This window comes from Bos javanicus, chromosome 6 (assembly GCF_032452875.1).
Source record: "Bos javanicus breed banteng chromosome 6, ARS-OSU_banteng_1.0, whole genome shotgun sequence".
NCBI lineage: Eukaryota > Metazoa > Chordata > Mammalia > Artiodactyla > Bovidae > Bos > Bos javanicus.
In genome coordinates this window covers 101,282,583-101,304,009 of record NC_083873.1, presented here as the reverse complement: position 1 = coordinate 101,304,009, position 21,427 = coordinate 101,282,583, and the positions used below count along the sequence as shown (strand labels likewise).

Sequence of the window (21,427 nt, the reverse complement as noted above, 5' to 3'; positions counted from 1 at the left end):
AGGAGAGTGAAAAAGTTGGCTTAAAGCTCAACATTCAGAAAACTATGATCATGGCATCTGGGCACATCACTGCATGATAAATAGATGGGGAAACAGTGGAAACAGTGTCAGACTTTATTTTTCTGGGCTCCAAAATCACTGCAGATGGTGATTGCAGCCATAAAATTAAAAGACGCTTACTCCTTGGAAGGAAAATTATGACCAACCTAGATAGCATATTCAAAAGCAGAGACATTACTTTGCCAACAGAGGTCCGTCTAGTCAAGGCTATGGTTTTTCCTGTGGTCATGTATGGATGTGAGAGTTGGACTGTGAAGAAAGCTGAGCACTGAAGAATTGATGCTTTTGAACTGTGGTGTTGGAGAAGACTCTTGAGAGTCCCTTGGACTGCAAGGAGGTCCAACCAGTCCATCCTAAAGGAGACCAGTCCTGGGTGTTCATTGGAAGGACTGATGTTGAAGCTGAAACTCCAGTACTTTGGCCACCTCATGCAAAGAGTTGACTCATTGGAAAAGACCCTGATCCTGGGAGGGATTGGGGGCAGAAGGAGAAGGGGACAACAGAGGATGAGATGGCTGGATGGCATCACTGACTCAATGGACATGAGTTTGAATAAACTCCAGGAGTTGGTGATGGACAGGGAGGCCTGACATGCTACAATTCATGGGGTTGCAAAGAGTCGGACACGGCTGAGGGACTGAACTGAACTGAACTGAACTCCTTCCTAGGCTGACATAACTAATTGCTATTCTTTCTTTAGATATTTTAATTACTTGACCTTAGTTATTTTGACTTTAAATTTAGTCTTTCTCTTTAAGGTGACTGTTCTGATCAGTTTCCTGCTGATACAATTTCTTATCTGCAGGAAGCAATTTCACTTCCTCTATTTCCAGACTCATTGTTACCCTTATACACTACATATAAGATGAAGACCCATTTGACTCTTTCCTTTCCTTGTGCTGCCATTGGTAGGTTAACAAGAACAAACACAAGAATAGAAGTACCAGTGCTAAAGACAGAGTCAAATAGCAGCATAAGATTTTAAAAAAAAAAGTGTTTCTAATTAGCATAGGTTCACTGTGAATCAATAGCGTGTGAGGCATTTATCAAAGGAGCTAGGACAGACTCAGCTGTATTAACTGTCAACAGAATGAATGTATGAAGGAGTTAGCCTTTCTCTACTCTTCACTGATATGACATGCTTAGAGGAACAACATCACTTTCAGAGATCGACAGACTGGAATATATTCGGCAGAAATTGACCAGATGGCAGTAGGACTTGAAATCACACTCTGACAAATGGAGTAGGACATTGGTGATATTTAGCTCAAGAAAGAAAATACTTGGCAGGTGGGAGGGGGTGGGGGCAGGAAGGAAAGCTAAGAGTTATTGAGTGCTTACTGAGTGCTTATAGATTAGGCCAGAGATTGAGTAGGGTCTTTAGTAGATTTCAGTCATTATAGGTCTGTCATGATGAAAAGTCCTGGAGGAGGGCACAGCAACCCACTCCAGTATTCTTGCCTGGAGAATTCCATGGACAGAGGAGCCTGGTGAGCTATAGTCCATAGGGTCTCAAAGAGTCGGGAACAGCTGAGCCACTAAGCACAACACAGCACAGCATGATAAAAAGGGAGGACTTTATTTTGAGTTGCCTTGGAAGGCAAGGCTGAACGTAGTTAATAGAAATCACGGAGACAATTCTGTTCATTAGAATGATGACATTTCTAACCCTTGAAGTTGTCCAACGACAGAATGGGCTGCCTTTTTGTCAAGGAGCCCAGGTTTTTGAAGCTGCTCAAGCAGAGACTGGTCAAAATTTGATGAAGATATTTTGGAGAGGAATAAGTATAAATGCAGGCATGGACCAGATGAACTCTAAGGCTGTGTCCAAAATTATCTTGTAAGTCTGTCATCCTGCAACACAGGAATTATTTTCTTTATCTTTTAGTGTAGAGACTGGAGCTCTACATGGTTAATGTCACTTCCAATACAATAGATCAGTAGGATACTGGTTACTGCCTTCCTTCTGGCAAATAAGAGAAAATCTAGTACAATCCAAATTTGCCGGGATGGAAAAACTTTGTAAGTGGTCTAATTAGATGTAATAGCAAGAAGAGACTCACTTCCTCATTGACCCCTAGACCCATATACTTTGAGTATGGCAGAAACATAAAGCATGGTAAATTATTCTCAAATGGTTTGAAAGCTTCAATGTTAGTAGCATTCATTTCTGTCTTTGTATTTAAATGAAGTTATTTATGCTTCTGAAATTCTCTCTGATTACATTCTGTATTTCAAGCTCTGTTATCATTAATGAGTGCACTTGGAACATCAGCCCACCTGTGCATTCAAGGCAATTAGCATCATGCCTTAAAAACTGGTTCCTGTGAATGGGGAAAGAATGAATGTCTACTTAAAATAATCAAAGAACAATAAAGTTTTATAGCTAAATATCACATATTAATAGATGAGAAATTCAAGCCGCTGGAGATTAAATGACTTGCCACAGTCACGTGGCTAGTAAGAAAGTTGAGGACTTTTCTTTCTTCTTTTATCCCCCACTCATTGATGCAATTACATGCTGTTTTCTTGGCAAGAAGCCCTTTTTATTTTCCTAGCAAGTAGAAGGTTTCTATACTAGTCACTCTTATGTCTTTATTTACAGTTGATTGACATGTGCCTTGAGAAGCAGGTATTTGACTAGGGTTCCAAACTGATATTTTCCTTATCCATACCCTTAGCTCAGTAGGTAGGAACTGTAAGGGCTCCTTTGTTCTTAATTCCGGATTGCTTTTGGGTCTCTGCAGCGCTGCGTATGATGCTGTTCTTGACAGAAATGTGGCCATTAAGAAGCTCAGCAGACCCTTTCAGAACCAAACGCATGCCAAGAGAGCCTACCGGGAGCTGGTCCTCATGAAGTGTGTGAATCATAAAAACGTGAGTTGGTATTTTAAACTGCTGGTGGTGGGAGGTGGTGAGATTGGGAAAAGAAGATCAGTATGCCAACTTGAGTGGGAAAAGCTTTCTTTACTTGGCAGTTTTTGCCTCTTAAGATTGTTTATCCTGCCCATGTGCTACATTTGCTTTCATTGTCCTCATGGTAGCTTTCTGCTTAAAAATCATCTGAAAACCATATGGCATGGAGGGACTGAATTGGATAGATTTCCCTGTTAAGAAATTAACCGTTGGATGTGTGAAACAGGGCACTCAAAGCCAGTGCGTGGGGAAAACACAGAGGGATGGGATGGGGAGGGTGGTGGGAGGGGCTTCGGAATAGGGGACACATGTACACCAGTGGCTGATTCATGTCAGTGTATGGCAAAACCCACAGTATTGTAAAGTAATTAGCCTCCAATTAAAATAATTAATTTAAAAAATTAACCATATTTGGTTTTCTTACTCTAGATTAACCAGAAAACTTAACACATTTCCAGAAAAAAAAAAAACCCTCCAAAAAAAACAAAAACCAAAAATATCTTAAAGAACAATACGCTATATTTCTTTATAATAATTTAAATGTAATTATTAACAGGTGAAGATTTTTGTCTCCTTTTACTTTTAGCTATAGTCTGGCAGTGGTCTCCAACCGTTCAGTGTATATACTGTGCTTTGGCATCTTGCTTTTGGTAGGATGGGGCAAGGTGCAGAGACATATCTGCAGAGCATTCAGAACAGGTTTGTTCAAGAACATTGTTCAGGGACTTCTTTGGAGGTCAAGTGGTTAAGACTCTGTGCTTAAGACTGCAGTGGAGAACTAAGATCCCACGTCTTGCAGGGCAGCCACAAAAAATAAAAGCATTTTGGCATTTAAACTCAGTAGGGAGCACCATTACAACAGAGCTTTCTTCACTTCAGAGTATAATCTTCAACCACCAGTAAAGGCCTCTAGAATTCTTTCTGTGCTCCCGTTCTTCTTAGTAAGGATAAATGGGAGATAATTCTTCTTTTAATAAAGATAATATTAATAAGTAAATCATAATAAATATAGTGTATATTTTGTTACATATAAACATGTAATAAAATAGATTATTATTATAAAACTGTAATATTAACTGCTTACAAAATTTTTCTTGAGTATGAATCAAATCACAGAATATATGAAATTATGAGTACACTTTATAAATAGGTGAATTTGTCATAAGGTGCTAAGTAGAAGCAAATACATGAGTGTATATAGCTGAAAGATATTTGAAATAAAAATATATGGATTTAGGCCCAGTGATAGTGTTCCTTTTTTCCTCTATTACTCTACTCTAATGAGTTTTTAATTCAGTCACTTGACAAATACTTGTTAACTGAATAACAGTGCCAGGTACAGATTGTGCTCTAGATGCTAAGAATACAGCAGTGAAGATAAGAGAGACCAGTCACTGCCCAAGTGATGCTCATGTTCGACTGAGGAGAGAAAGGCAGTCTGCAAAATAGGCATATCTATGTATAGAATGTCTATCAAGTAAAACAAAACAAAGAAGGAAGATAAAAAATACTGGTCAAAAAAAAAAAAAAAAAACTACTGGTCAGTACAGAGTGGATAGGGTAACTCTTTTATAAATAGGTTGAGCAGGAAAGGCCTCTAAGAAAGAGAAATTTTATGAAGTGTGAGCCCATCTCTAGTTTGGCCAGGCAAGGAACATGATACTTTTAGGAAGGAATATAGAGATGACAGAAAGGATGATTCCTAAGAAAAATCATTCTACTAATGTAATTTGTTCTTTGAGTATGATAAGTAAAGGCAGGAGCAAGATTAACCACATGATCAATGCAATCTATTTTTATGATAGCAAAGAGGATGAGAAATACCACAGGCAGTGGGAGATGGATGGACACAAATGGTGAAGCAACTACATGGCGAGTTTTGGTAGTTTTTGTTTTCGTATATTTATATTTCCCTAACCCTTCTTCCCTGGTAGCTCAGAGGTTAAAGCGTCTGCCTGCAATGCGGGAGACCTGGGTTCAATCCCTGGATTGGGAAGATCCCCTGGAGAAGGAAATGGCAACCCACTCCAGTATTCTTGCCTGGATTATCCCATGGACGGCGGAGCCTGGTAGGCTACAGTCCACAGGGTCGCAAAGAGTGGGACACGACTGAGCAACTTCACTTTCACTTTCAACCCTTCCTCCAACCCCCTATAATGCAATAAAGACATTGTGGAGAAAGTCCTGCTTACTTTGTCAATATGAGGGACTCATATTCCCCAATCTTAACTGGACTATGGGGGTTCGTGTTTATGATACCTGAAAAGGATTTCCAAATTGAAATAATGATTTTAAATGGCATCTGATATGCTACCCCATTAATCTGTGTATGTACATAGATTTGTATACATGTATGTATATAAGTCTGTGGAAATAAATTTCTATAACTTGTTAATAGAGAGGAAGTTCCCTTACAGCTAAATGTAAATTCTGCATTAGTGCTTATAATACTAACTAAATTCAGTCAGAATGCAGAACTCTGTTAATGCTGTGGGAAGTAATGTAAAATATTGAAATTATGCCAATTAAAATTTTAATAATAAAGAAGACAATCTGTTTAGAAAGTGAACATCCTTCTAGGAAGTGATTGCTGGTATGATAGTGGGGTCATTGATTCATATTTGTGCAGCTTAAGATGCTAGAATAAAAAGGAACCAAATCAGATTCCTGCCTGAACATGGTCGAACTAAAATGGAAATACCTGTGATGATCTGTTTCTAAAGACAAGATTTTTAATTGGTTATTAATAAGAATTAGGATTTACAAGGGATAAAAGGAAGAACAGAGGAGAAATTCTCAAAGGAAAATCAAACACAATGAAGGTGTTACAAGGGCATGGTAAAAAGGAATACAATAATATACAGTTGGGGATTGACCTTTAAAGTAGTCAACCTCGATCTATTTAAAATGGTAATGCTATTTTCTAGATAAATTTAGATTATCTAGATTATCTATTCACCAGATAATATCGATTAGCACTTTTTCATCTTTAAGAGTTGTTTGTATGAATTTTGTGTGTGTGTGTCCTATACATAGTTGCTGATGTTTTCATTTGAACAAATATTAAAATAAATTGTTCGATCGGGAAAATCCCCTGGAGAAGGGCATGGCAACCCACTCCAGAATTCTTGCCTGGAGAATCCCATGGACAGAGGAGCCTGGTGAGCTATAATTTGTAGGGTCGCAAAGAATCTGACATGACTGAAGCAACTTGGCACACGCGCAAAATAAATTACTTTCTAAGATTGATGAAGTAATATAAAAACAGGCTCACAATATATGTTCCAAAGAGATCTGGAGACATTTTTCAACACAAACCATAACTAAGTATACAGAATAACAAAGCACTTTAATCACAAGTTTGAAAATATTGTGAAACTATATTGTTTCTATATGCATATTCCATACTGCAAGGCTGCTTCAGAATAGATAGTCTTGTTTTTGATACAACCATTGCCATGTATATATGCCTGTGCATGTGTGCTAACTCGCTTCAGTCATGTCCAACTCTGCGACCCCATGGACTGTGGACCACCAGGCTATATATATATGCATTGGATAGTATTGTGATTTTTTTCAGTAATTTATCAACAAATGAAAACTACTGAAGACCTAAATCATTCCCTAAATTGACTGCATTCCTCAGATGTTGAAAATCATTTTGTTTATTACTTCTTGTTTGTGTACCACTTATTGAACTTTATTGAAATTCATTAGTTCATGTTTTAAAGATGTATAAATCTTCCACTTGTTTTTGTGAAATGGTTGCATCCATTTTATGAGTAGAGTATTGCTTTCTATGGTTTTATTTCCCACTGACACATTAATACAGGATATTTAGCTGAAAGAAAATTTTGAGCAACTTATGTATGCAATTGAGTTGTGTAAGACAAAGGTTTTTTCCTTTTAAAGTTTACTTATTCTGTTTACTATCTAATATATTAAATAACTAAAGCAGGAGAAAAAATTCAAAAAGCAGAATTTTAATAACTTTAAAAATACATTTGCCTTTAAATTCATCATTGATATCATGTAAGACATACCTTTCCCCACACATACCATTGGAGTTTTAGTTTAAATAGTATTGGAGTGTGAATGAAGTAGGAGCAAAAGAAACTAAAGTAACAACACACAAAAAAATCTTGACTTAGAATACCTCCTTGACATAGAAAGCAAACTTTTCATTTGGAGGAAAACATGGGCTTCCCAGGTAGCGCTAGTGGTGAAGAACCCATAAGAGATGCTGCTTCAATCCCTGGGTTGGGAAGATCCCGTGGAGGAGGATGGCAACCCACTCCAGTATTCGTGCCTGAAGAATCCCATGGACAGAGGAGCCTGGCAGGCTACAGGCCATGGGGTCACAGGGAGTTGGACACGACTGAAGCAATTTAGCATGCACAACCCCCTCACATAGCCTTGCCAGTCCTGCTGGGTATTTCACTGATGCTTAACTTTCCTTACGTGGTTTTTTCTCCTTTTTTGTTTAATTATATTACCACCTTGTATTTACCAAGGAGAACCACCACACTCTAGAGCAATACCACAATTATGTATCTTCTCTGACTCCTCTGCTTAAGAATTTGAGCTTTTTAATTGCATTTTAACCGAAGACGGATCATATATCCTTTGAGTACAGTTTTCTATGAGACAGTTCTAGAAAAATCTTCCAACTTTTCTATTTCCATCATAGTACTAATATGTGACTTTGAGCGGAATAAGTACTTGTTTAAATATGCTTTTCAAATAATTATTTTTCTCCCTTTTTCTTTCTCTCCTCCCATCCCACTGTCTCTTCTCAGATTATTAGTTTATTAAATGTCTTCACACCCCAGAAAACACTGGAGGAGTTCCAAGATGTGTAAGTAACACAACTCATGAAGGAAGCGGGAGTATAACATCCAAATAACACAAGTGACGTTGACAGGAGTCAAATGAGTGAAATCCCTTAAGAACTGGCAGCAAATGAAAGGGATCCCGAAAGTCTCATTTTATGGTGTTTCTTCCTGGAAAGACGGTTCCGCTATTTTCTGGTTCTTTGCGTTTTTTGTCCTATGTTCTTGGTTCAATCAGAATCCAGGAAGGCTTGCTATTTATTCTTTATTTATTTTTAATGTATTTTGTGAGCTTTCTAGAATGAGTCAGTTCACTTTGAGAAATATTAATAGTGGACATGATAAAAAAAAATCGTCCTTATTCTATTTTTGTGGTGTCTTGGATTTTGTGCAAAAAAATTACCAGGAATATAGTGACTCTAAGTGAATCATAGCATGTTGTCTTTTTTAACACAGATACACTGCATTTAATGGAAAATTCTATTCTGAATTTTTTTTCTTATTTGTAATATTAATACTCAGGAAAGAGTTCAGGGAATTCAGGGTAAAGTTGAGAACAAAACAAAGGGAGAAACTACACAAACAGAAACCACACACCCGTAAATGCTACGTCTGTTAGCACCTTTGTGGTAGGGTTACCACGGCTGTCACGCATGCAATACTTGCAAGTTTTTCATATTCTTAGTTCAGTCAGAGGTGGAGCTGGGAAATGTGGAAGAGTTAGAGATTTAGGAGAGGATTCTGACTTGTTTGAAGGACTCCGTGGGCCTTGTGATTTGAAACTAACACTGCGGATTTACCCTGCAGTTACTTAGTCATGGAGCTGATGGATGCTAACTTGTGTCAGGTGATTCAGATGGAGTTAGACCACGAGCGAATGTCTTACCTGCTCTACCAAATGTTGTGTGGCATCAAGCACCTTCACTCTGCTGGGATTATTCACAGGGTAAGAACACAGTCCAGAACTATAAAGTTGCTTGTGGAGAAGACAAAGGGCAGCTGTAGATTACGTTCTTCAGGTAGGGGAGCTTGGGTACATATAATGTACTTCCTCATTTATTTTACTGTAGAATAAGCATATAGCTCACTAACGTGTCGGAGGAGACTTCAGCACGCTAGCTCATTTTGTTTAATGTTTTGTTTCAGCTCACTGAAAGTCAGCTTATGAGCCTTCTCAGAAATTCTGATTGGCAGAGGTCATACGTGCAGCTGAAACAAGACAACTCATTCCCCCTGTTTGTTTCTGGTTGCATAAAGACCGCTGCCCTGATCTGCTCTTCTGTCAGGCCTAGAAATGAAATATAAACTCAAGGCTTATGTTGCTGTAAAGAGAAACCTAACAGATGACAATCAATGATTTTTTTTTTTTTCCTAAAAACCTCTTCCCAAGATGAGCCAAAAATTGTAAAAATGATACAGTTATCCTCTGGGTTTAAAAAACTTTCTGAGGATATTAAAACAAAAAATCCCAAACCTAATCTTAAGCTTCCTTGGGGCAGTACTCTTTGGCTTTACATAGGGCTCTACAGCCAGTGGGAAGGCCCATCAGTGCTATTGCAAGACTGCCGTGTTGATTGAGTAGATGGACGTCACATGGGCCATTTGATGTTCGTTTTTAATTTCTTCTCTTGTTCTTATTGTCAGGACTTAAAACCAAGTAACATTGTAGTCAAGTCTGATTGCACATTGAAAATCCTAGACTTTGGGCTGGCCAGAACAGCAGGCACAAGCTTCATGATGACTCCCTATGTGGTAACACGTTATTACCGGGCCCCCGAGGTCATTCTGGGAATGGGCTACAAGGAGAACGGTAAGGATGCCTCTTGAGCAGCAGCCACAGAAACTGTAAAGAAACTAAGTATGTCAAGAGCAGTGTTCTCTCTCATGTATGTGAATTTTTAAAAATAGGGCTACCAGCCTTCATAGTCAGAGGTTTTCAAAAATTACTACTAAGAAAAATCAACATGAAGGATGCTTCTGAGAAGCACGCATAACTAGAAGAACATTGAAATGTTATAACTCAAAAGAATTATAAATACAGTCTGATTAAACAGTCATATGGATACTGATGAGCACACGTGCTGTAGATATTCAGAAACACTGATATTTAGAAGGCAGCTCAACTCACAGTGAATATAAACAGGAAGAAATCCATCTATTGCATTTGACCATTTGGCTTTATGTCATGTCTTAAACTGGTGTCTCTAGTCCTAGGAAAAGACAAACAAAAAGATACCACAGATCCTTGGAGCAAGAATCTTCACACATGCTTAATGCATAGTCATTTTAGAATAATCCAAATTGTTCAAGTTGGATACATACTGTTCTGTAAGTAATAGTTAAGGTAGTAATTACCTGGTAAGCTTTTATAAATTCTGAAACCATACAGAAAGAATAATATTAAATTTTACACTGCTGCTTTCATAAAGAAAATGTAGTATTCATAAACACTTGCAAAGAAAAGGTAGAAAGAATCTTCAAAATACATTACAATTTGATTTTATTAAAATGAGGATTTATAAAAATTCTTATTAGAAAGCACTGCAGTATATTATTTTGAAGGATTAGCCCGAACAAGTAATGAGGTGTATTAAAAAAATCCAATATATTCAGGAATTAAAACTGTTTTAAAGTAGAATTGTATATGTATACTTAATATACCTTTCATACTTGTTTTGAGACTTTATTAAGTTATTGGAAAGGTGTAAGTTCTATAGAAATAATTATCATTGTATTTTTATGTGTAGGTGCTACAGAGTACTTTTATGAAAATTTCCTGGCCACCAAAATTTTGAAAAATTTCTTGTGCTCCTTCCAGATTAGAGGAGAGCCAGTTCTTTTGTGCATTTGTTCAGAGGAAGCGAAAAAGTTCTCAGGAAGGTCAGGCTTAACTGTGGTGAACAGTGGCAGAGTTCTGTTTCCTTTTGGCTTGGAGGAGGAAAAAAATCTAATCCTGTTCCAAGGCAATACTACGTCTAACTTATTTGGAAAAGCAGATGGTTGTATACATTCTTCATATTTAAAAAAAAATCAAAGTGGGAACCAATTAAAAAATTCAAGAATCTACAAAAATCTGTGGGGAGTCTGAATTTGCTATTAATGATTTTCAGATCTTTGCTGAACACAGATGGCATGTGACTGCATCCCTTGTCCTTCCCTTACTAGACAGGATTGCAAGTTTCTGCCTCAGATTTTTGGCTTCTCTGGACCCGTGGAGAAAGCATACCTACCACCCTTGTGCTGCTCTCACCCACGTGTGGGATGAGGGTTATCACGCACAAAACCTGCTTGCTCCCATATCAGGCATGCCAGCTCTCCTGTGCACCGAACCCTGCCTTCCTTCCTCAAGGAGTGTTTTAGCCTAATGTTTTTGCCCAATTCCCTTCATCCTTACTAAAAAGCGAGTTGGAAGAGGGTAAAGATTAGTAGGAGAAGGTGAAGTATGTTTCGTTAACAAGCATGGCAACTGAGAAACCGACATACGTGCTTAACAACTTTTTAACACCATTAATACTCTGTTTCCTTCATGACTCCTTTATACCTGTGCAAATTAATTATACATCTTTTTTCTTGAGATATATCAAAAAGGAACTCAAACTGATATTTATAAGAATAACTTCTGAAGGAAAAACTAAGTCCTGAATATCAGGACTTAATTAAATTTTCAGTGTTTTTTTATTCTTCTTAAATTATTTTATTATCTATAATTCAAAATAGCAGTGTTGTTTTTCATAAATAAGAGAGGCCAACATTTCTCAAGTGATTAAAATATATTTTGAATTAGTAAAAGAAGTCACTAATACTTCTGCCTTCAAACCATAGTTTCAGCCGTTTCCTAGTTTCTTGGATTTGGACCAAAAAAAGATGATGTCTAGTTGGCTTATTCCATGTAATTGGGTAGAATAGAAAATGGAAATAGCCACCCCTAAGAGTTGATTGAGATTAATTTCTCTCCCTCCAGAGAATGACGTTGAAAACCCTTTGGTGGCTTTGAGCTGTGTCACCTGACATGGAGATAAGTTTGGTTAAACTGGTGCTTGTCCACGTTACCACCTTAAGGCACTGAAGGAAAATCTAAGGCATCACAAAGTAATTTTTAAAACTTGAGTTCTACTAGACATCGTTTATGTCACATTCCAGTGCTGGTTTTAATTCACCTTTTTGACCAACTTTTGGTGGGAGACAAAAATTTGTACCTTCTAATCAAACTGTTCTTTTTCCTCCTCCTTCAGAGATCAATTATCTTAGTTAACTTTACTTTCCTCCCTTTTCTTCACCTCCCTCTCTCCTGTTCTAGTGGATATATGGTCTGTGGGATGCATTATGGGAGAAATGGTTCGCCACAAAATCCTGTTTCCAGGAAGGGACTGTATCCTTGTACCTTTTGCTGCAGCTTTACCTGTTTTGTTCTCTCTCCCTTTAAACACATAATGATTTTACCAGGAGAGTAAAGATAGAAGCAAAAAGTTGGGTAAGTGGTGTAACTGCGATTAAAAAAAAAAAAAAGTGATTATTTCTATAATCTGACCAGTACTGAAGATTACCTATCTCAATAGTTTAATTACATTTTTGATGTTTTTTTTCCCTTAAATTATTTTATCTATAACTCAGAATAGCAGTGCTGTTTTTCATAAATAAGAGAGGCCAACATATCTCAAGTGATTAAAATATATTTCGAATTAGCAAAAGAAATCACTATTTGCAAGTATTACCCATCTTTTTTCTAAATCCATTTTATGCTTCTACAAATTTCGGCATGCTCATTTCTCTTCTTGCCAACATCTTAAGCTTCTGTCCACACCTTTATTGATTTGAATTACTCTCGACACTATATCCAGTCTTAAGGCACATCTTTCTTAAAACATGAACTTCCACATTTAAAAATCATAATTTTAGTCAACTTGCTGGAGGTCAGGTAGGTTCAAAATTGGCTTTCCTTATTTGACTTGGAGATGTGACTTAGACATAGATAATTGCTTTTCCAATGAAATTTAGAATTAAAGAAATGGAATGTACAATGTGGGGGAGGTAGTCAATTAAAAAAAAGCTGTGTTGATTTGCCTTATACCACTGAATCTTTAGCTAGATTTCATCAGGAACTTTTTGGACAGATATCTCTGATTTGGAATTATTAAATGAGCTGGTAATATGAAATATGATAAGGAGCCCTAGTGTAGATGTAAAAGTCAGTGGGGAAGCTACGTAAAGATAGTATGTCTTGCTTAAGTTAAATTTTACTTAAACATGGGTAAATAATTTCCACATGAAATATGTTGAAATTAGTTCATTTTCCTATAATTAAAATTATAACTTAATGTCTTAGTCGTGACCATATTTAAAAATTAAACTAAACCATAGAAATCCTTATTGAACAATGGATTATATATACTCTGTGTTTTTGGGTGAAATTGTTTCATTAATCTTTATATGAAATTATTATCATTTTGTAATTAGAGCTTACTACCAGTAATAAAGGGATCAGAACACTAAAGTAACTTCACTAGACCATGATGATCAGACACAAGTTTGGGGGCTGATGGAGCTTATTTATGGGGAGAAGACTCATATCAATATTTTAGCATAATGAAATGATTTCAGCATTTACTGGAAGTAATATCAAAGTTTAGTATATGCTAATTTATACCTTGGGTACTTCCAAGATTCTTCACAGACAAAACAAAAACAAAAAAACAATCTAAATGAATAATTCACTTAGAATTATTCAGAGTGATTTCCGTTGAATTTCTCTGAGGCTGAAAAATGATGTTATAGCACTCTGTCATCATAAGCAAAGATATTCTTCTCTCTGAACAGAACTTTTTAATCTTCCTTTTAAAAAAATCCGTATTCTAAGTGAAAATAGTAAAACACCTTGAAAAATTGGGAGCTCTTAGGAAATTACCATTGACAACTGAAGTTTTAGCTATTTTACTGTGTTAAAATTGTCTTTTCACTTTGAGGAACATTGTGTGGGTTTCTTGACTATTGACATGACCCAGATGATATCACAAGGTAGTTTCTTGATGATTAAATTAAAATGTTGGCAAAATACATACGTACATACTTACTTTTCCATTCATTAGTTTGCTAGCCTTTGTAATATCCAAAGAAACATATAGAAAGTATTTGTTTTTATTGTGTAAATAGTTTCTTAATTATATAAACATGCACTATTAAACACTCAATTTTCATTATGGTTTTATGATTAAAACCTGCATATAGGTTGACATAATAATAGTATTACTAATAATTCTTCAGTCTATGATGAATTTCAAGTTAGAGAACAATAAATATGCCAAGTCACTTATTTTCTATTTTCTTTACATAGTCCAATGATCATATAAGAGGCATCAAAGACTACATTTCATTAAGATCTTGTTTCTTTCAATAATAGCTTATAGTGCAGCAGTTTTATGATACTTTCTTGGAAGTTTGTCTGTTTTTTTTTTTTTTTTTAAAGAACTAGCTAGTCACTGACTCCTTCCACAACCCAACCAGGGCATGGTATTTTCTTGATTACCAAAGTCTCATATAATATCAGTATAGTTTGTATATACTGTAATATCAGTTCTTTCTTTAAACCTGAATCTTTTTTTAAAATTAAACTTTTTATTTTGTGTTGGAGTATAGCTGATTAACAATGTTGTGATAGCTTCAGGTGGGACTGTTCTGAAAAAATGGGACTCAGCCATACATATACATGTGGCCAATCTTCACCAAACTCCCCTCCCATCCAGGCTGCCACATAACATTGAGCAGAGTTCCCTCTGTTATACAGAAGGACCTTGTTGGTTATCCATTTTAAATAGATATACTCTTTCTACCTTTTTATTTCTATTCTACTTCAAATGGTTGCACCTTTTTAAACAAGATCAGGTGATATTCCTTTATTTTGAGTTCTGCTAGAGTTCTCTGGATCTGGGGAATGATATAAATAGGCACACCATATTCATTTGAAACTTCTGGACCTCAGGCATATTATTTCTGATTAAAGCTGACAGTTGAGCTGCTAAAACACTGTTTCTTGCCTTTCCCTCTGAGGACATGAGAAATTTCAGTTAGAAAGAAAAGAATATATATATATATATATATAATCTTTCCAAGAAAACAGGTTATTATGGAACAGGGAATGATTTACCAAAATATTATATATTTGAAGAAATAAAGAAAACATCCTCAGATTAACTAAATATCACATCTTTCTAAGCTTGAAGAAATGAAAATTAGGGATAATCAAAGTAAGGTGAACAAAAATTGGAGGCTGTGGATTATTATATCCATCTAGTACAGATAGATACTTTTAATCCTTCCCTCTTTGAAATAACTTTGCTTATTTCCTAATAATCTTTTGCAACTAATACATTTTGTTATAGCCTGAGTCTTCTACCTAATATTATAGTAATAAAACATTATCTCAAACAATACATACTTTATAGTCAGGGTTTAAAAATAGTCATTCTTCACACCCATAAACAAATGGCCAATAATCACAAACATTTGAAAAAATAAGACTTAACTTCTTTTTCTTTGTATTTGCTTAAGAGAATATTTTTCACTGTGAATTTGTTAATATACTTCCCTTTATTACTCTAAGAAAATCTGAGTAAGCTGAAGATTCTGAGATTATCTGAACAGATGGAAGATCAGAGTTAAGAGGAAAATTCTTCTCACAGGAAATTTAGAGGAGGCCAGAGTATACCAGAGTGGGGGTCTCAAACCTCCAGGATCTAAAGCCTGATGAGTTCAGGTGGAATTAGTGTAATAATAATAGAAATAAAGTACATAATAAGTGTAATGTGCTTGAATCATCCTGAAACCATCCTCCTCCCCATCCCTGGTCCATGGAAAAATCGTCTCCCATGAAACCAGTCCCTGGTGCCAGTAAGGTTGGGGACCACTGTACTAGAGGGCAGGATAAGGCATAACTGGGATAAAAGGTCAGAAGGGTATATTGAGGGGGGCAGAAAGTAAGGGAGGACACAGCGAACCAGCTTTGGTGGTGGAACAGGAGAAAATAAATTGAGGTGATGGATCTTGATGCCTTGGAGAGAAGCATTTGGGTGACCATGCACATAGCTCCACCGTGACTGCCATTTCTCCCAGGAGCCCCTGTCCCCCAGAAATAGATATCAGTTCAGTTCAGTTCAGTTCAGTCACTCAGTCATGTCCAACTCTCTGCAACCCCATGAATCGCAGCACACCAGGCCTCCCTGTCCATCACCAACTCCTGGAGTTCACTCAAACTCATGTCCATCAAGTTGGTGATGCCATCCAGCCATCTCATCCTCTGTCGTCCCCTTCTCCTCCTGCCCCCAATCCCTCCCAGCATCAGAGTCCTTTCCAATGAGTCAACTCTTTGCATGAGGTGGCCAAAGTATTGGAGTTTCAGCTTTAGCATCAGTCCTTTGGAAAGAACACCCAGGACTTATCTCCTTTAGAATGGACTGGTTGGATCTCCTTGCAGTCCAAGGGACTCTCAAGAGTTTTCCCCAACACCACAGTTCAAAAGCATCAAATCTTTGGTGCTCAGCTTTCTTCACAGTCCAACTCTCACATCCATACATGACCACTGGAAAAACCATAGCCTTGACTAGATGGACCTTTGTTGGCAAAGTAATGTCTTTGCTTTTGAATATGCTATCTAGTTTGGTCACAACGTGAACTTCCATATGTTCAAGCTGGTTTTAGAAAAGGCAGAGGAACCAGAGATCAAATTGCCAACATCCGCTGGATCATCAAAAAAGCAAGAGAGTTTCAGAAAAACATCTATTTCTGCTTTATTGACTATGCCAAAGCCTTTGACTGTGTGGATCACAATAAACTGTGGACAATTCTTCAAGAGATGGGAATACCAGACCACCTGACCTGCCTCTTGAGAAACCTGTATGCAGGTCAGGAAGCAACAGTTAGAACTGGACATGGAATAACAGGCTGGTTCCAAATAGGAAAAGGAGCACGCCAAGGCTCCTTTGTCACCCTGCTTATTTAACTTATACACAGAGTACATCATGAGAAACGCTGGGCTGGAAGAGGCACAAGCTGGGAGAAATATCAATAACCTCATATATGCAGATGATACCACCCTTATGGCAGAAAGTGAAGAGGAACTAAAAAGCCTCTTGATGAAAGTGAAAGAGGAGAGAAATAGATATAGAAAGGTTTAAAAGCATATTGCTTTTCCTTATTCCTCTACAGTTCTGTAGATGGAGTACTGGAAGATCTTTAAAAATAAACTGAACTAATTGACAGAGTAAAACTACAAACAACAGATTCCTTAGTCATTACTGTGCTATTCCATTCCAACCGCCCTTAGCCTGATTGGCTCTTAGGACGAAATCCACGAATAGTGATAACCTATTATGGGACTCTCTCCCTTCAGCAGTCAGATGAGACTCCAGAGCATAAGGGTTCCAAGAACTGGCTCTGGTCCTCTTCATTTTAGTCATAAATTATCTCCTAGGAGTTTCAATGTATTTTATATAATACCTCCTGTGCCAGCCTTACAGAACTGCTGTGATGATATACTATATATATATATATATATATACACACACACATATATGTATATAATTCTCCAGGCAAGAACACTGGAGTGCATTGCTATGCCTCCTTGAGGGGATCGTCCTGACCCAGGGATTGAACCTGTGTCCTTATATTTCCTGCATTGGTAGGTGCATTCTTTACCACTAGCGCCACCTGGGAAGCCCCTTACAAACATACACATACCTGTAAATAACTTTAAATTATAAAGAACTCCAATTTTTATGGCATGGAATTAGTTTGGGGGTACCTTAGCCCAAATATAACCTTCAAATTGAATTAGATAAACTATTTAAAAAAATAGAAATAACCAAAAGACCGCCTTAAAAAAAATTCTCAAGTGATGAGAAACCAAAATTATCTGTGAATTAGACAGTAAAAGGAAAGAAAATGAGTAGTTCGTCACTTACTGAAGCACTTCTGCAAGTTGATGTGTAAAATGAAATGAGGATAATTACCCCAATCTTCAGGGAACTTGTATTTAATTTGGTGATAATGTGAAACATTCAGAGCCAAGCATTTACTATGTGTTCATCAAAACATGAAAAGTTTAAAGAAAAAAATTATTTTTTCAACATTAGGATTTCTTCAGATTCCTTATTTATACACACTGCAGAATTATAGAGATTTTAAAGATGACAATTTAAAATATTTTGGTGCAATAAAAAATGACAAGACTTTTTATGGCAGAGTATTTTGAAAATTATTACAGTTTTATTTATAATTTAACATAAAGCTAAAGATTTTCTTCTTTATAGTAAGTTTCAATGGATTTTATTCTGTTTCATTAAAAAAGAAAATCAATGGTATAACATCTATAAAATAAACATTAAAAATTAATATGATGCCATAGAAGTTACAAAGAAAGAAAAACAAGTTGAATAGCTAGATCCAAGGAGAAAAATCCTCTGTTTCCTGGAACTAGAATATTTAGCATTGTGTTCCATGAATGTTTTTTATTTTTCTTAGTTAGATCCACAGATGCAAAATAGGTACATTCACAGTTTATTTATGCATATCGGTAGCTTTTCATAATTCTATCTTTGCACTAAAGTTTAAAACAATGTGTTTTTGTAAAATATCTAATTAAATTTTGAACTTTTAAAGCAAACATTTTAAAGAAATGGTGTTCTGATTTTAGAAAACCATATTAAATCTTCTTCTATTGTACTTTGAAGTGCTTGTTGAAAGATTTATCAAAACCCATTGTCTGAATCCTATGCTAAATGAAGATATAATTAGGTTAAAGAGAAAAGCAGTGTGGTCTCATAATTGCATTACCAGAACCGCATAATCTCCTAGACAGGAAACATGTGTTAGGTTGCTGGATAGAAGCTCTCATAGTCCAAAAAATATTCCATCATAAATCACAGATCAAGCCACTGGGGTGTGGAAGTAGCAATAAAGTGCTTTCTATGTTTAGATTTAAACTGACACAACCTTGTTGTTAAGTCATGTCTTACTCTTTGCAACCCCATGGACTGTAGCCCACCAGGCTCCTCTGTCTATGGGATTTCCCAAGCAAAAATACTGGAGTGGGTTGCCATTTTCTTCACTAGAGGCTTCCCTGGTAGATCAGTGGTAAAGAATTGCCTGCAAATGCAGGAGATGCAGGTTTGATCCCTGGGTCAGGAAGATCCCCTTGAGAAAGAAGGAAATAGAAACCCACTCCAGTATTCTTGCCTGGGAAATCCCATGGACAGAGGAGCCTGGCGGGCTACAGCCCATGGGGTTGCAAAAGAATCAGACATAACTAAACAACAACAACAACAACAATTTAGATTTAAACTGTCACGACCTTTATTATTTTATTTCTATCTCTTGACTAGAGTAGAAAAATTATAATTTAGCATAATCTAATGCCTGACAAATGATACACTTGAGATTTTCTCCCTTAGAAAACTGATAACCATATTTTAGTAACATCCAAACTTACTAAGCATTCCTTTTAAGGAAAGTAAATCAGTTTCTGTGTGCCACAATTGCAAATGAATCTGCTTTCTCTGGAAATACTGATGATGAGAGGAATGTTATGATCAGAATCATGGAAGGAACTAGAATTCTGCCTGGGTGGCATTAGTGTACAAAAATCTTATGGAGACTCACATACCATATCAGACTGTCTCAGAGAGCAACAAAATCCAGTTTCCAACTGTGATTGAATTTGACAATTTCTTCTAAGGTCTATGCACAGTCGGTATTCATTGGAATATCTTGAAATTTTCATAAAATAATCCAGTCTCATCTTGATAAGCATATAGATGAATTAGTTGAGGGAAAGCTATCACCCCGCATCCCCAAAGGATTTAAAAAGATCTAGAACCAAATTCTTTTATTCCCTCTTTCTTGTTTTAGTTGTGATAACTAATTAATAAAATCCCTCGCTGTGGCTGTTGCAATGACGTTCTCTTGACATTTCATCCTGCCTTGAATAATAAAAATCTATATAAACTCATATGCATCTACTCCCCTTTTTGTAATTTATAATGGTGGTGGTGGTTTAGTCATTAAGTCACATCCGACTCTTGCGACCCCATGTACTCTAACCCACCAGGCTCCTCTGTCCAGGGGTTTTCCCAGACAAGAATACTAGAGTCGTTTGCCATTTCCTCCTCCAGGGGATCTTCCTGACCCAGGGATTGATCCCTAAACCTGGGTCTGCTGCCTTGCAGGTGGTCTCCTGCATTGCAGGCAGATTCTTTACCAATTTAGCTTCCAGGCCAGGCATAAGGCTTAGCATTTCTGTGGCATAAGCATGGAGAGTCTATAGGAATAGTGAATTGTGATGAAAGTTAAATGGAAACTGGAATTTGGAGAGGTTTCCAGGGTATTATAACTCAGCAAAGGTACATTAAATAAAGCAAATGGTACATTAAATAAAGCAAATGGAATTCAGTATTTTCATCAGTAGTTCAGATCTTGAGTTTGTATCTCTCTACATTATTTTCACACAAAGGCTTTGTGATCTATTAAGTCTACAATTGTAGCTTCTATCATGAAGATATATTTCCAAAAATGTTCTGCTTTTACTTTAGAATATCTGTATCCCACAGAGCCACATAAGTGAGAACTGGGAGACACAGCAGTTATTAAACCAAGAACTATCTAGAGCCAAGTGAGACTGAAGTAACCCTGGGACTAAGACCTCTTTAGGGCATCTGTTGTTACTGTTGTTGCTGTTTAACAGCATTAGGTGAGGGAGAAGAAAACGCAAGGGATTCTAGTCTGAAAGAGGAAAATTTGTCAGTTTTGCAAGAGTGGTCAGGGGTCACAGATTCTATTTTAAGATTATTATTTGTATTAGAGAACAAGATAATTCCGATTTAGATAATGGAGAGAAATTCCATGGAGTCAACTGTGATTTAATACGTGGAGTGCCTTTCAAAGTGGTTTCAACAGTGAAAAGGATTGCCCAGTGAGTGGTAAGCTTCCCTCATTGGAAAAATTTCTTAATTATAGACATTAATATAAGATATAGTATAATAGTATATAAATATTAAATGAATATGCCTTCTCTATGTATATTTAATTCTAATATATATATATAATACATGATACATAACAAACATTTATTGATAACTTATTATATGCCAGGCAATGTGGAAGGATCTTTACCAGGCATAATCCTTTTAAGTCAAAAAATTTTTACATGATAAATGCCATCCATGTTTTAGAGGATGAAAAGAGAGAGTCAGTAACTTGGCCAAGTTGATACACATTTAGAAGGCTGGGCTTCCCTGGTGGCTCAGACAGACACAACACAGAAGATCTGAATTTGATTCCTGGGTCAGGAAGATCCGCTGGAGGAGGAAATGGCAACCCACTCTGGTATTCTTGCCTGGAGAATTCCATGGACAGAGGAGCCTGGCAGGCTACAGTCCATGGGGCTCACGAAAAGTTGTACATGACCAAGTGACTAACACATACATGTACAGTTAGAAAGCAATGGGATTGGTTCTGTAGCAGAAAAAAAAAATGAATATCTGTCAGAGATAACATAAAAGAGATATTTTTTCATTAAATAAATATAGAAATAGATGTTTTTTAACTAGCGGATAGGTTTGGGGCAGAAATAACCT

General features: G+C 36.6%; 1 protein-coding gene across 12 annotated transcripts in view; it reads left to right on the top strand.

Annotated features, from left to right (window-relative positions):
• Positions 1–21,427, top strand: part of MAPK10 (mitogen-activated protein kinase 10) — a 619,928-nt gene that overhangs the window by 507,451 nt on the left and 91,050 nt on the right. For 11 of the 12 annotated variants that reach the window (XM_061420724.1, XM_061420726.1, XM_061420723.1 and 8 more), the window contains 5 exons: positions 2,808–2,937; positions 7,776–7,834; positions 8,616–8,754; positions 9,453–9,618; positions 12,106–12,177. In XM_061420724.1, coding sequence (XP_061276708.1) covers positions 2,808–2,937; positions 7,776–7,834; positions 8,616–8,754; positions 9,453–9,618; positions 12,106–12,177 — 566 coding nt within the window. The remainder of the gene's footprint in view (positions 1–2,807; positions 2,938–7,775; positions 7,835–8,615; positions 8,755–9,452; positions 9,619–12,105; positions 12,178–21,427) is intronic. The other variant, XM_061420720.1, reaches the window with a different exon arrangement.